General features: G+C 39.5%; 1 protein-coding gene across 1 annotated transcript in view; it reads left to right on the top strand.

Annotated features, from left to right (window-relative positions):
- alk (ALK receptor tyrosine kinase) overlaps nt 1-16902 on the top strand; it is a 630515-nt gene that overhangs the window by 509550 nt on the left and 104063 nt on the right. The window contains exon 5 of the mRNA XM_020053911.3: nt 295-434. Coding sequence (XP_019909470.3) covers nt 295-434 — 140 coding nt within the window. The remainder of the gene's footprint in view (nt 1-294; nt 435-16902) is intronic.

Raw genomic sequence — 16902 nt, 5'->3', positions numbered from 1 at the left:
CTGACAGAAAAGACCCAGGGGAGGACACTGAGCGGAGGTCATGGACCACCAGGCTAAGGAAGAGGGGGACTCTCCCAAACTTGGACGGGAGGTGGAGGAAGGGAACTCAAACCCCACAGCCTCCACAGGGACCCAGTCCTCCCCCTCTTCTGCGTCCCCTGAAGCCACCTCGGAAGTGGAGGAGGAGGTCACCTCCACACTGACCCCCTACCCATACAGTAGGCGTTGGGGGCCCTGTCGCCCGGAGTGTCTTATAGTGGCCTTGATCTTGATGCTCATCTCTCTCCTCGGCAGCTGGGCGGTTGTCCACCTAACCCTGGGGCCACGTGGAACTGAGCCCTTTCGGATCCAGGCCAGCTACGACCAGCCAATTGAGCAAGACACCACCACGGCTGCCACCATTGAACCCAGCTTCACCACCAACTGCACAGTGGGTAAGTGCAGGTTTGGTTCCAGAATTATTTGTTGTGTGTCAGGGTGCATACATGTTGAGCCTAACGACAAATCCAAAATCCAATGTGTGGGTTTTACTAACAGTTCTTAGGATTTGGAAGTTATGTAATCTGACCTTGGATCTGTGTGTTCATATTAACAGTGTGTACCTCAAGTGTTTACATTCACAACTATGTAGATAAGTCTCCGCTGTTGCTCCTTATCATAAAGTGAATACTATGTCTACAGCTCATTTAAATGCCTGTCTTTGAAGGCATGCTACATATACAGTATGTTTAATTGTTTTTTTATTCTCAAATCAAGTGTCAAAGATGCCTCACAACACATCTCTGTTTTTGCTTTTTCTTGCAATTGGCATTCATGTTGTGAGCACAATTATGTCAGTGCTAGAACAGACATTACAAAGTAGAAGAATTTAAAAGGATGCTTGAATGTAATATTTACATAATAAAAATACACATTTGTTTTGTTCAGTTATGAAAGGTGAAGGCTTCACTGTATGTTTGAAAAGTAGTGCAGATGTTTAAACTGAATATTTGTATGGTTTCCCCTTGGATTATGAGAACAGAAAAGCCATTGTAACAACAGCTATTGTCAGTAAAAACCATGAAATGTGGACACATTTTTTGTTGGGTGAATCACCTGTAATTGACATGCTCAAGTGACAAAGAATCACCATGGAGCTAGACTCTTAGATGTTGGATATTTGGACATATTACTTAATGTTTCAGCGCTATACCTTCGATGGTCCAAGTGATTTGATTACAGCTGTAGAAGAGAATAAATAGAAGCTGCGGAGTACTCTGTAAGTACTAAACTTTAGGAACCATTGCCTTACAAAGTGCAGACAGTGTTCCTTTTAACAAGCTGTAAAAGAAAAGCCTAGAAGGAAGGCTCAACCTTCAGTTTGATACATGGTTTAACCTCCAAGCAGTTGTACTGCATCACTCTGAGTCTTAACAGCGACAAGAAAGATAAAAGTTTATTGTTGAGAATTACTTCTATCCCAGAAACCATGCTCATAGAAACTTGCAAATCCATACCTCTTTCAACTCTGTTTTTATGACCGCTCGAACACTGTACACCTTTTATTGAGCTGTACATTGTCTTTTTTTCTTCTTTTTTGATGAATGTCTTCCTTTTAAGAGGCTCTTATTGTCCTCGAGGTTTCCTGTTTGAAGCGAAAGGTAGATGGCCCAGTAAATTAAAATATACTAGCCTTCATTGAAAAAGCACCATATTACTCTTTTACGGAATGAGACTCAATTTTCAAGCAGAATATTTATGTGTTTTTAGTACAGAAGTCTTATAGCACCAATCTCCAATTCAATTTCATTGTGTTGTTCAGGTCAGAACAGTTAAATATTTGTAAAAGTCATGCCACTTATTTAAACAGTCGAAATATAGATGTCTAGAGATAAAACTTACAAATGTCAACAAATAAACTAGACCTGAATGATTATGTTATCAGAATTGAGTTATCAGTGACACAAACATGCTGTAAGCACACTTCGATGCAAAGTCATCTATTGTTGTCTGAGTTACTTCCTCATTTTACCACTTTACCGACAATGCTAAAAATGTGTATTAGTTAATCTCAACACACATATACGCCTGCACACTTCCCCCAACAACTCTTTGCGTAACAGTGGGTCTCAGACGCCCGTCGACTGAACAGAACAGATTGCCGTTGCTCATGCAAATCCAAGAATTAGACAAGAGTCTAATTGTTCTCCTGCTGGGCAGCTCACAACGTCTCTATTCTGAGGCCAAGAACACTGTCTCACACACAAACATGCACACGGCGTCCTCTCCTAAAAAAAGCACACAGGTCCGTTTCAATGGTTCGGCCACCTCTACATTTTTAGCCATTTTAAGCCTTAATCCACCGCACCAGCCCTTCTCAACAGGTATCAGCTGATCGACAACACAGGCAACCAGCAACAGCTGTTGCCAGGTCCAGCTCGAATTACCTGCCGCTGTGGGCTTCTATCTGTTGTGTGTTCAATAAGGCCTGCACTTCAACTTATGTCCCTTGTGGTGGTTTGCTTATTTGCCTTATTTGTTCCAGTATCTGCCTCCTAATGGGTTAATTAGGGCTAATGATTGCTATTGTGAAGCTGTAAAGGGGGGTAAAACTATAGATGGTGAGTCGTTTTTGTAATTACATCCCAGTGGTTTCCAGTTGGGTTTAAAAGAAGCAACCTACAGTAAAATGTTTATTTTTGCCTCACGGTGTGTAGACTATGTTTAAATAATATAGTTGAGCTGTAAAGACTCAATGCAAACCTGCATAGTTCCTGACAAATTAAAATTCTAGTATTCATAGAAGAGTATGAATTCTAGTATTCATATTTTTTTTATCAATGCCAACATTTCACAATTTCTGCCAGGGTATGCAAACTTATGAGCACAACTGTATCTTTTACATAAGAAACTTGTTGACCACAGATTAATGCAATTCAGCACATCCCCTTCACCACCCCCATCAATTATTTTTTAGATAAAAATGAAAATTGACATTTGTATAGGCTATTCAAAAGCCTGTTAATCATGATAAATACTACATACAGAATAAATGCCAAAACTTGTTACATTTCCTAGACAATAACAGAAACAGATGCCAGAATCAATTTCTTTAAGATAATGTTCAGAACAAACACTACTAAAGGCACCAGTAAATATAACACGTTTTCAGTAATAATTAAGATAAGTGAATTCATACTTTAATTTATTCACTAAGTAATGTTGCTGTTGAAATGACAGAATATATGGAGGATTTCTCCATAGTATGACCATCTTAAAAAATCCATACAGTACCTTACAAAATGTAGCACTTTAAGGGCAGAGAGTGTATCTGTCTGGTTACATACATTTTTTATACAGCCATAAGTAATATGATACGATCTTCTACCTGGCATTGAAAGCATTCATGCTAGTCAGAACAGTTGTTAACTAGTTGCTAATTGCTGCTAGTTGTCAGCTAGCTTTGTTGTCAGCTAGTTGCTGACAACAAAGCTAGTTGTTAAAACCAGCTGGTCTAGAAATATGTGGGAGGACTTTACAATGCTTAGCACACCTTGTGTCATTACCATTTAATCTCCATCACTCTACAATGTTAAAGTGTCATATGCTTCAAGTGGACAGTGTGTCTGTGGAAACATTCCTATGTTAGTTAGCTACAGAAGGGTAGTTCTTCAGAGTTGTACCTGTATTTCAATGCATCTAACATGTTATTGAGCATCATTCACTTTTGCCAGTTTATTTTATTTTAGCTGCATTCCAGAATGGACTGTTCATATTTTTTCTTCATTAATCTACACACAATACCCCATACTAACATTTGTTTATGTTTTTTCTAAACAAACTACAAAATAAATATTCCATTTACATGAGTATTTCAGCCCCTTCACTTAGTACTTTGTTGAACTACCTTTGACAGCGATTACAGCCACATGACTTCTTGCATAATATGCTATAAGCTTGGTACACCTGTATTTGGGGTGTTTCTCTTATTATTCTCTGAAGATCCTCTCAATGTCTGTCAGGTTGTCTGTCAGATCCTTTTCATCAAGGATCTGTCTATACTTTTCTCCATTAATCTTACCCTCGATCCTGACTAGTCTCACACTCCCTGCCACTGAAAAACATCCCCACAGCAGAATGCTGCCACCACCATATTTTACCATAGGGAAGTTAATGGCCAGGTGGTGTGCAGTGTCTTTTTTCTTCAAGATTTGAAGCTTGGTATTCAGGCCAATCTTGGCTTCATCAGTCCAGAGAACCTTGTTTCTCATTGACTGAGAATCCATCAAGTGCCTTTTCACAAACTCCAAATGAGCTATCATGTGTCTTATTACCATTAAGACCTGATTGGTGGAGTGCTGCATGGACAGTTGTACCTCTAGAAGATTCCCCCATCTCAACACAGGAACTCTGGAGTCCTGTCAGGGAGACCATCAGGAACCTTGATCATCTCAATGACGAAGTCTCTTCTCCCCCAATTGCTCTAGGAAGAGTTTTGGTGTTCCCAAGCTTCTTCCATTTAAGAATGATGGAGGCCACTTTCAATGCTAAATATATTTTTGGTTCCGTGCCCGTAGATTTGTGCGTCAACACATTCTTGTCTGGGATCTCAATTCCTTCCATGGCTTGGTTTTTGCTCTGACATGCATTGTCAACTCTGGGACCCTATTTAGACAGGTGGGTACCTTTCCAAATCATTCTAACCAATTGAGTTTACCTCAGATGGACTCAAATCAAGTTGTAGAAACATCTCAAGGGTGAGTTCAATTTTGTTTGTGATAGCAAAGGGTTTGAATACTTATGTAATTGTGATATTTCTGTATTTTTTTACATTTATATACATTCATTTATTAAAATAAATTACAATAATTATATTTATAAAAAGAAAGTAGAGTAACAAAATGTGGAATTAGTAAGGGGGTCTGAATACTTTCCGAATGCACTCTATATGGCCACCTAACCACTACATTTAGAAAGCGATAAATGTCAACCTTTATGGAGGCATTTGTCCCGATTATTTGACAGTTTCCAAAGAACAACAACATTAGCCAAAAAACATGTTTTTTATCAATACCTGCAGGCTGGTAACAGTCATGTTTTTTCAGACCTATGTCTGCATTTTATCATGTGGGACAATTTGATCAATGTATTGGCTTTAAAAACAACAAACAACATCTTAAGGGAGCCAAGTTTCATACCAGCAAGCTTTATTAGTGATGATGCTTTCAGCTGTTGGTTGGTACAGATCAGTAATTTATTCTATAGAATATTACAGTTCTATATTCATGTAAAACTGTAGTTAAGTCTTGAGTAATCATAACCTGAGAAAGCATAAATTAATTATTAAAACATGTTAATATAAAGAAAAAGAAATTCTACTAATTTGTATACTGTGGTATAAGTGGAAAAAACATTTTGTTTCTTTATATTACTTTGGAAAATGCAAAGGGACATCATTTCTACAATACAATTCAACAAGACTTTGGTATACACTGTCCTCCACTTATTTTGGCAACCCTGTGAAGAGCCTGTTTCACTCATAGTTTTCTCTTGGTTTTTCATTGAAAATATTTACAAAAATCAAATCTTCAATTGAAGGATCATTTTAGGAATAAATGTATGTGAAATATTTTTTCAAAACATGTGTGCTACAATTATTGATACTCCAAGACATTCATATTTCATGTTTTAAGTTCACCTGAGTGATTAGGAACACTTAATTGGTAAGCCATGACATTGTGTTTTACTGGGGTATAAATATGATGTGATTCATAGCCCAAATTCCCATAGTCCTTCATCATACAGTATGGGAAAGACCAGAGACCACTGTTATCATGTGCGACAAAAGGTTGTTGATTTGCAAAAATCAGGAAATGCAAGAGAATTGTTTAATGGTTGAAAATAACCATTTGTGTGGTCAAAGAATCTCCAAGGATCACAGCTGGAGAATTGTAGATTTTGGGTCTTGGGGTCAGAAAGTCTCCAAAACTACGATCAGACGCCGTCTACATAACCACAAGTTGTTTGGGAGGGTTGCCATAAAAAAGACTTTGCAGTCATCAAACAACAAACTCAAGCACTTACAGTTTGTCAAACATTACGGGACCTTTTTATGGACCGGGTTCTTTGATGTTGTGGGGTTGTTTTTCTTCCAAAGGCCCTGAACAACTTCTAAGGATACATGGAATCAAGAGAGGAGAATCAGTAAGCCTGGATCTCAGAATCTGAAGAATCCGGAGAGATTCTGTATGGAGGAAAGGACTCAGATCCCATGTCATGTGTTCTCCAACCTTATTACACATTATAGGAGAAGACTCAGAACTGTAATCTTGGCAAAAGAAGGTTGCTCAAAGTATTAAATGAAGGGGTGCCAATAATCTTATTTTTGATAAGATTTATTTTCTCAATTGATTTACTTCAAAGGTTAGATTTTTGTTAATATTTTCAATGAAATATCAAGAGGATAAAGAATACATGTTTTTTTTTAATATATCATTTTTAAGTTTCTATCATATTTACCAAGTGTGTATGTATTAGTGGAGGACACTGTAAAACTCCAGAAGCTACTCACAGATACATAACTTGATCAATTCCAAGTTACTTATCCAATAGGAAACTGTTAAATGGTTACTCTTCTTGATCAGTGTTAATTCTGAGTGTGTATTTTTCATTTGCCTACACCAACAAAAAACAACTCATTGCTAATATGAATTTGGAATCAAATCATGTTGACAACTGGATAAAAGGTTTGGGAGGTATATCTACTAAACATACCCTTTAATAACTCATCCCAAAATAATTCTCAAGTTTAATAGTGCATTTTACTTTTACCATGATTCATCATGTTTTCCATTTTATTTGTGAAAATACAAAAATAATTTAAAAGGGTAAAAGGCCTCCTGCTAATGCTTATCTAATTCTCATTTCAAACTTTGATAGTATCATTTTCTTTATAGCACATCAGTTTTGGAGAACCTGCAGATGCTGACATCAACAAACGCTGCAGGTCGTTTTACAACCACAGTCCAAATTTCCAGGTGGTGCTAAATGAAAGTTGCAGATTGACGAACCCTTATGCAATGAGATGTTAACATTCAAACTGAGCATCGCCACCCCGTTTACTTTAATCTGATTCCTACAGTTTTCTGGGTCTTCGGGTAAATCCAATCTACAACTCTAATAAGAAAAAACATATATGAATATTGTCTTGACTCCTTGCCTGTATGACTTTGATCGAGCACCATTTGCATTCTGGCACCCTCCCTCATTTTACTGTTTTCCGTGCTCTTCTAAATAGCGATTACTCAAGCCGCGATGGTTGGGGAGCCGAGATATTCGTCAGCTAAAAGCCAAGCGGGCCAAAACGAATCCAGCAAAGTGTCTTTGCATTTTTTGTATCCTCTGCCACACTAATTAACTGATCCGTCAAGGGGCCAACAAGCGATTCCCATTCATTACCCGAAAAGCGACTTGCGCGTCGGCGTATCTATCTCTTAGGCTCGTTCTCTTTGACAAGTCCAAATGTCTCAGGCATATCGTCGTTGACAAGTCTGTATTCCTCACCGGGCATATAGATGAGCTGGTTATTCTGGGGCATCACAGCCTTGAATGTTTTAAACGTCCTCCAGTGTGTCTAACACGAAGTAAATAGGAACGTTAGCAAAGAGGCTGACGGATTAGTTCATTAACAGACTCTGTCAATAACTAATGTGTTTGTGTGTCTCTGTGTCCATGCCAGTGCAAAGCACTTGACGTTGACCTCGTTTCCGGCGGAGCGAAACCAACTTAAAGTGGATAAACAAGACATAAATATGACAAGCGATAAACCATTGTGGTGCATAGTAATGCTGGATTATCACTTGTTCCTGTATACATATACACATTTTTGTTTGTTTTGCAGTTATTTTTATTTCTTAGACATTGTCAAATCTCTCCCGTCTATTCCACTGTTTAGATAAGTGAGTCCCTCCAACACGCCAGTTGCAGGGACCCTCTGGGGACTTGAACCTCTAACCTTGTGTTCCCTGCCCCATTTCCCTAACCATTACACCATGCTGTTGCAGCCCTCTAATGGGGTGTTACTGCCAGTCTATTCTCAGTGATTAGGTACACAGCGGCGGGAGGGTATCCCCTGGCCCATCAATCACCTCTATCCTAGGGAACTAGGGGAGTGAAACGAGTTAGGAGATGGGTGCTGGAGTGGATGGAGTGTCGGCTATATGGATGGATGGGTAACTGGAAAGACAGCTTGTAGTAGAACAGTAAGAGGCTGGACGCAGTGTTGGAGAAGTGTATGCTTATACCACTGCAGTGGCAATATTGAAGCTTTAGTGCGGTAACTACTTTAAAGCAAAGTGTTTCTCGACCTATGTGTTTGTGCATTATGAGACAAACTATTGTAGCATACTGTGTAGAACTGTCATTCAGGTTGCCTGTGAGTATTAAGTAATGGTAAATAGGCTAGCAAGAATGAGAAAATGTATTTATTTAATTAGCCAGTTGAAATAACTCACATACACAGATAGACATTTTTTATAACGAGACATTATAAAATGTTTCATTATAATGACAATATCCTGTTTGAATGACAATAATAAATGTTTGAATGACAATAATACGCTTGAAATTGATGGACCTTAGATAAGTTGATGAATTCAGACTTGCTGCCTAATCAAAGGAAGGAAGTATTGATTGTTCATGGTTGGGTAAAAGTGTAACGTCCAGCTAGATCAGGAGCACTTCATCAGGGTACTTCACCATGTCCAACTATCCCCTGACTGAGGGCCTCATCGATCTTTAAAAGCCAGTAGGTGATGCAGAAACCCAATGTTATGTCTGGGCGCATTTGAAATCCAAACACAGGTAGCTCGTTCCAATACACGGTCATTGCAGTAACTGCATTATTCTCACAAATTAGATTAAACATGAATGTTTGATAATTGTGTGATATTTTATAGGTTGTGTTGTTTGGAAGGATACCATTAGCTGACATTTTTTGGTTGAAGAGGGGTCAGTGTAAAAATGCCATGTCCAACATAATCTCATTACAGCACATTTGTTAAATATTGGCAGTTATTTCATGACAACCAAAATACATCATTGGCAGTTTTTGTGTTAACCATCCTATATAAATGATCAGCTGTTTTTACAATACTGTAATTTTCTGTTCTGTTTTTACAATACTGTCATGAGATCCACTACCCTCTCTCACTCACTTGAAGCTCAGAGACATGTTCACTATCTTAACCATCCTCACCTGTGTTCCTGTTCACTGCCCCATTTCAGTTCCTTCTTCGCTCACGTATATTGTCTGTCATTGTATTTGGATTTTGTTCCCAACAGTAACGTTTGTTCTAGTTTCATGTTTTGTCTTGTATTAGTTATATTAGTGAGTTTCTCCCTTCTCCCTGCATCCGTTTCTGGGATCCTACTTCAGATGTCACAAATATTGAAATCTCATTGAATTGATCTGATCAATGTCATTACCTTATTCGACACCAGACAAACACAAACAAATCATTGACTACAATAAGGATAAACACAGAACAGGTGTCATGCTTTTTGGCTGGAAAGCAGCCATACATAACAAACAAGTCATTAGTAGTACAGGCAACATTCTGAGACGCATTTTCAATGTAAAAAAAATTATTGATGTTGGAAGGAAACTATTTTGAATCCTTTGGGTAATACCTATTGCTTCAGCTAAGTGGAGAATAGTGATCAAGATGTATAAAAGCATAGTGCATGATGTTTGTATTGGTGACAGATATTGGTGTATTTTTGTGTTTGTGTGTGTGTGCAGTTGCATATTGATATTATTTTCAAAACTACTGACAGTTTAAGTTAACCTAAATTAACAAGTCCCATTAACTAATGACACTATGTGATAACTATTTATGCAATTCAAATAACGACCCCATTTCCAGAAAAGTTGTGTAAAATGTAAATAAAAACTGAAAGCAAATAATTCAAACCATCAATTGTAATAGTAAAAAGCCACAATAATTGTTGAAACTGAGAAATGTTATTGTTTATTGAAAAATGCACCGGTCAGCCTTAACATTATGTCCACCTGTCTAATATTGTATAGGTCCCCCTTTCCCCACCAAAACAGTCCTGACCCGTCGAGGAATGGACTCCACTAGACCTGTGAAGGTGTGCTGTGGTATCTGGCACCAAGACGTTAGCAGAAGATTCTTTAAGTCCTGTAAGTTGCGAGGTGGGGCCTCCATGGATCGGACCTGTTTGTCCAGCACATCCAACAGATGCTCGATTGGATTGAGATCTGGGGAATTTGGAAGCCAAGTCAACACCTTGAACTCGTTGTTGTGTTCCTCAAACCACCCTGACCCGTCGAGGCATGGACTCCACTAGACCTCTGAAGGTGTGCTGTGGTATCTGGCACCAAGACATTAGCAGAAGATTCTTTAAGTCCTGTAAGTTGCGAGGTGGGGCCTTTGGCTGATATATGGTGTATATCCCCACTTTGAATTTGATGCCAGCAGCATTTTTCAAGAAGTTGGTACAGAGGCAATAAAATACTGGAAATGTTGTGTAATGCTAAAGAACTAACCCTGGTGGAATATCACACAACAAATTGGTCAATTGGCAACAGGTACGTAACATGATTCGGTATTAAAAGATAATTCCAGTGAGGATGGATCTGTCAAAAATTAGGATAGGGAGGGGTTCACCACTCTGTGAAAGACTGCGCAGGCAAATAGTGGAACAATTTAAGAATAACGTTTATCAACATAAAATTGCTAAGAGTTTGGGGATCCATCATTTATGGTACATAATATTAAAAGATTCAGAGAATCCGGAGAAATCTCGGTTTGCAAGGGACAAGGCCAAAAACCAGTATTGGATGGCCGTGATCTTCGGGCCCTCAGGGGGGGGCATGCAGTGATTCTGTAGTGGAAATCACTGCATGGACTCAAGAACACTTTCAAAAAACATTGTGAACACAGTTTGTCGCTGCGTCCACAGATGCTAGTTAAAACTCTACCATGCAAAGAGGAAAGCATATATAAACAAGATCCAGAACACTGCCGCCTTCACTGGGCCCAAGCTCATTTTAGAGGGACTGATGCGTAGTGCAAAACTGTCCTGTGGTCTGACAATAAAAAAATTGAAACTATTTTTGGGAATAATGGACACTGATGGCATGGGTGAAATGCACGAAATATTCAGATTTTGGAGCAACATCTGCTGCCATCCAGAATTTTTTTTGGGGGGAAGGCCTTGCTTTTTTCATTAAGACAATGCCAAACCACATTCTGTATGTATTACAACAGCATTGCTCCGAAGTAAAAGAGCCTGCCTGCAGTCCAGACATTTGGCGCATTATGAAACAAAAAATACAACAAAGGAGACTTTTAAGCAGCTGAAATCCTATATCAAGCAAGAATGGAAAAACATTTCATGTTCAGAACTACAGCAATTGGTCTCCTCAATTCAAACCTATTTTCAGGGGACTTTGCAGACTATTTTACGTAAATCTTCGACAGCCGTATTCGTGAGATATATTAAGTTAGGTTAAGTAATGTATATTTTTTTTTTAAATAGGAGGCCATGTTTTGAACCAGGGACCACAGGCGCTTTCCCCACTGTACCAAATAGGAACTGTTTAAGGAGGCGAGTAGTGGTTTTACAAGATCATTATAAGTGATTTTCTTTCAAACCCAAACCTAAACCCAAACTTTAACCCCAGTGCTGTGATGCCTAACCTTAACCCAAACTTTAATCTGAACGCCAGTGCTGTGATACCTAAACCTAACCAAACCTTAACCTAACCTTTTTCATTTTCTAACCTCACCCCATACCTTAACCCAAACCTTAACCCCAGTGCTGTGATACCTAAAATTAACCTGTACCATTAAATGCATTTATTAATTATTGTAGCAACCTTGGCAAGGCCACGACTTGTTCCCTGATGTTCTTATACCCTGTGTGGTCCAGTGGGTAAGGTGCCAGCCTTTAAATCTGATTGTTGCCAAATCGAAACACAGCTTGTTTCTTTTGTGCAAATTCGTAATGAATTATATATTTTCATACCATCTCATCTTTATCATCTCATCTTTATCCGCTTATCCGGTTTTGGGTCGTGGGGGCAGCAGCTCCTGCAGGGGACCCCAAACTTCCATTTCCTGAGCCACATTTGCCAGCTCTGACTGGGGGATCCCGAGGCATTCCCAGGCCAGTGTCGAAATATAATCTCTCCACCTGGTCCTGGGCCTACCCCGAGGTCTCCTCCCAGCTGGACGTGCCTGGAACACCTCACTAGGGAGACGTCCTGGGGGCATCCTTACCAGATGCACGAACCACCTCAACTGGCTCCTTTCGACGCAAAGGAGCAGCGGCTCTACTCTGAGTTCCTCACGGATGGCTGAGCTTCTCACCCTATCCCTAAGGGAGAAGCCAGCCACCCTTCTGAGAAAACCTATTTCAGCTGCTTGTACTCGCGATCTTGTTCTTTTGGTCATGACCCAGCCTTCATGACCATAGGTGAGGGTAGGAACGAAAATGTACTGATATATCGAGAGCTTTGCCTTCCGGCTCAGCTCTCTTTTCTTCACCACGGTAAGGTAAAGCGAATGCAACACCGCCCCCTCCCCACCCTGACTACGTCTCGATATCCAGTCCATAAAAGTTACAAACAGGATTGGTGACAAAGCGCAGCCCCCTCCAGGATCCTTGCAAGTACTGGATTTTCGTACCGTTCGTAAAATATGATACTTTCTCTGACATTTATATCACATGTTTTAATAGCGTTCATAACATATTACATGTTGTAATTGCGTTCATAAGATAGGTAATATTTTAGCCAATTTGTAATGTATTATACGTTTTGGTAACACATTGTAATGTAACACAACATATCATACGATCTTGGGTGCCATGTATTTACGTAAAATAGTCTACGTAGTCCCCTGACCACGTTGTCAGTTCCTAAACAATTACAGAGTATTGTTAAAAGAGCAGATGATGAACACAGTGATAAACAAGCCCCTGTCCCAACTTTTTTTAAATGTATTGCTGGCATCAAATTCAAAATGTCTTTGTACTATTTTCAATTAAATATAGAGAGGATGTGTACATCATTGTATTCTGTTTTTATTTGCATTTTATGCAGCGTCCCAACTTTTTTGGAAACAGGGTTGTAGATGGAACTTTCTTGTGCGTAAAACCAATGTCTTTAACATCCCTTAAAATGGCTTAAATCAACATAGTGCTTTAAAACAAGTGCACATTATTAAATAAACTCTGGTCCAGACTTTCATAGAAAGTTTAATTGTGTTTTTGTTCAATCTTAACTGAAGATCATCATCATCATCAGCTTATCAGGGGCCGGGTCGCGGGGCAGCAGTCTAAGCAGAGATGCCCAGACTTCCCTCTCCCCAGACACTTCCTCTAGCTCTTCCGGGGGACACCGAGGCGTTCCCAGGCCAGCCGGGAGACATAGTCCCTCCAGCGTGTCCTAGGTCTTCCCCGGGGTCTCCTCACGGTGGGACGGGACCGGAACACCTTCCCAGGAAGGCGTTCCGGAGGCATCCGAAACAGATGCCCAAGCCACCTCAGCTGACCCCCTCTCGATGTGGAGGAGCAGCGACTCTACTCTGAGCTCCCTCCCGCGTGACCGAGCTTCTCACCCTATCTCTAGGGATCCGCCCTGCACCCTGGCTGAGAGAAAGATCATTTCGGCCGCCTGTATCCGGGATCTTGTCCTTTCGGTCATGACCCAAAGCTCATGACCATAGGTGAGAGTAGGAACTTAGATTGACCGGTAAATCGAGAGCTTCGCCTTGCGGCTCAGCTCTTTCTTCACCACGACATACCGATACATCGACCGCATTACTGCAGAAGCTGCACCGATCCGTCTGTCAATCTCCCGTTCCATCCTTCCCTCACTCATGAACAAGATCCCTAGATACTTAAACTCCTCCACTTGAGGCAGGCACTCTCCACCAGAGGTGGGGGACTCGAGTCACATGACTTGACTCGAAGAGTCACAATTTTCAGGACTTGTGACTTGCTTGATTAAAGTATGAAAATGACTTGACTTGACTTTGACTTGAGAACAAGTTACTTGAGACTTGACTTGACTTGAAGTGGAAGACTCGACAATGACTTGAACTTATAATAAACAAACAGCAATAAAATTATTTTATATGTTGTGACATCAGCACCACTAATCAGCGTATGTGCCTTTAACGCTGCACAATTCAAACCGCGCCAAACATGGCAGACAGTAACGTTAGTCGAGCTCCACAAATAGTATCGTTGGGTACAGGACTTTGAACTGGACCGTGTGAATACAAAAAGATTTGCCAGATTGCAAAATATGCAACAAACGTCAAATTTCATTCGTTATTTTAAGAATCACAAAGAAAGGTAAGAAAGTAATCTCTTATATTCAGTTTCACTAAGATCTATAACGATTAAGTTACTAATGTAATTAATGAATCTTTTGTTTGTCATAATTTGGCCTTGGTTGCATATTACGTTTTTTTTTTTTTCTTGTTAGAAATGTGACCATTATCATTACTAAATACGTCTGGTAAATAGATGTAAGGGAATTTGACTATAACAGTGGCATAGCCTGAATTTTAATGTTGAATGGCATCTTAAAATGAGCGGGCATGTATATTATTACACGTAGGCTATAATGTCTGTATTAAATGTGGGCATTTTCAAGTGTTTGGACTGCGTGTGGAAACTAAAAAGCATTGTGCTTACACCATAAGTTTACTTTACTGCATGAAAGGCTAGCATGGAGGAGCCGCTGTGATTACTAGCACCTAAACATTTCGAAGAGTTTTTTTTTTTTTTTTACTCATACAGACAAGAATAATTACAGCTTAATTACATATTAGGCAGTTTTTCAGTCACAATAATTAGTTTATAAGGTTGTTATTATTAGCCCTTATTACATGGATTGGCTGAATTCCAGTGCAGAATGCGTGTTATTTCTTGATAACCGGCCGTTGCCATGAAAAACAGCGCGTTGCTATGGACGCAGCAGGATTCTAACCAGAGACGGAACGGACTATTTTCGTTAGAGGAAGCAATACAATCGTTTTTAAATCAATAAATTCCTTTTGAAATCATTATTTTGTGTCAAATTATAGATTTATTTGATAGGTAGCCATGTAATAAACGGGATAAGGTATAGCGAGGCGGTTGTTATAGCGAATACAACCCCTTCAGGCTGATTCAAGATCCCTCCGCTTCGTCCCCCCAAAAAATTGTACCACGGAGGAGAAAAATATTTGATTTTGAAATCGAGCGCACGTCAGAAACAGAGGACAGTGTGTGTGTGTGTTCATCTCTTTAGTACTGTGACTTGACTTGACTTGAAACTTATAAAGACTCGACTTGACTTGCTTAGGGTGAACCCTTGACTTGACTTGACTTGCTTGATTTATCTGAACTGTGACTTGAGACTTGACTCGAGACTTGATGGTTAAGACTTGAGACTTGCTTGGACTTGACCATTTGTGACTTGTCCCCATCTCTGCTCTCCACCAACCTGAAGTGGGCAAGCCACCCTTTTTCGATTGAGGATAGACTCTATACTGAAGATCACAAGATCTTTTTGTTCTGCTCCCGTCTCTAACAAGAATAGAAAAAAGAGTAGGAGGACCAGGTGCACAACTGAGCAAGAGGACAAATAAATTAGAGCATCTAGTTTGAGAAACAGAAACCTCAAAGGTCCTAAACTGGCAGCTTCATTTAATAATACTCTCAAAACACCAGTCTCAACGTCACCAATAAAGAGGTGACTTTGGGATGCTGGCCTTCTAGGCAGAGTTGCAATGTAATGCTCTCTGAAGAGACTATTGATACACATGATCTTGAGAGGGGTTACAGAATGATTTCCAAAGGAGAATTTACAAATTGAGAAAATTCCATGACTGGCACGTTATCTAAGACAAACCATCCCACCACATTCTGGAAGGCCCTGATCAAAAGGCACTGTAAGAAGCTTAAAATAACTCCTAGTCATCATGAAGGCAGCTCTTGCAACAATAAATGTCAAAGTACATAGGTCAACTAACAATAACAGACTGCACAAACTAGGCCCATCTGGGAGGTCAGAAGAAAAATATGCCTCTGCTCTAAAAAGCTAATATAAATGCATGTCTGAAGTTTTCAAGATAACAATTGTGTGAAGAACAAAATTGGGATATTGTGCTCTGGACACACAAGTCAAATGTTGAGTTATTTGTGCACAATGCCATTTGACATTTGGTTACAACAAAACAAAACACAGAAAAAAATATAGCATTCCGAAAGCATTGTGGTGGTGTTGTTTCTTTCCCAGCATCTGACAAGGACATTTTATTTCAGTTATTTGTTTTGTGTAATTATTGCTTGTGGTTACTTCTGTCAGAAATGAAGATTAATTATCAAGAAATATAAATTTTTCCACTGACAATAGACTAAAGAAAACAAAGAAGAACATCCTTTTATAGCTTATGTTTTGCTTTAAATCACATATCCACAACTTGTTAAAATATCCATCCGCCAGTCTCTATCTTCCAGCTCTCATTGTCATTCCCTCTTTTATCCCTCTGCACCTGCAAGGCTTTCCAAAAACTATTTTAACCAAAGCAAACCATATTCCTGTTCCAAACCCACCCATCCTGGCCCTGGGCTACGGTGGAATATTAAGACAATGATGGATGCCAAATAGAACAGATAATTCTAGGACAACTGAGATCACTGTTGTTGATTGAACGGCGTCAGTGTCCTGTTCCATTGTTTTGTTTTAGGTTGTAGCACTAGCCTAAACATAATTTTGTTTTCTTCCATTGCTTCTGCTTAATTTTAAGGTCGTGAATGGGGGTAATTTCCTTTACTGACAACCACACAACCATGAGTGATGCTTCAATGCCTTGTTACATTCCTTTGGACAAA

Source organism: Esox lucius, chromosome 15 (genome assembly GCF_011004845.1).
Source record: "Esox lucius isolate fEsoLuc1 chromosome 15, fEsoLuc1.pri, whole genome shotgun sequence".
Taxonomy (NCBI): domain Eukaryota; kingdom Metazoa; phylum Chordata; class Actinopteri; order Esociformes; family Esocidae; genus Esox; species Esox lucius.
This window is presented reverse-complemented; position numbering and strand designations above follow the sequence as displayed.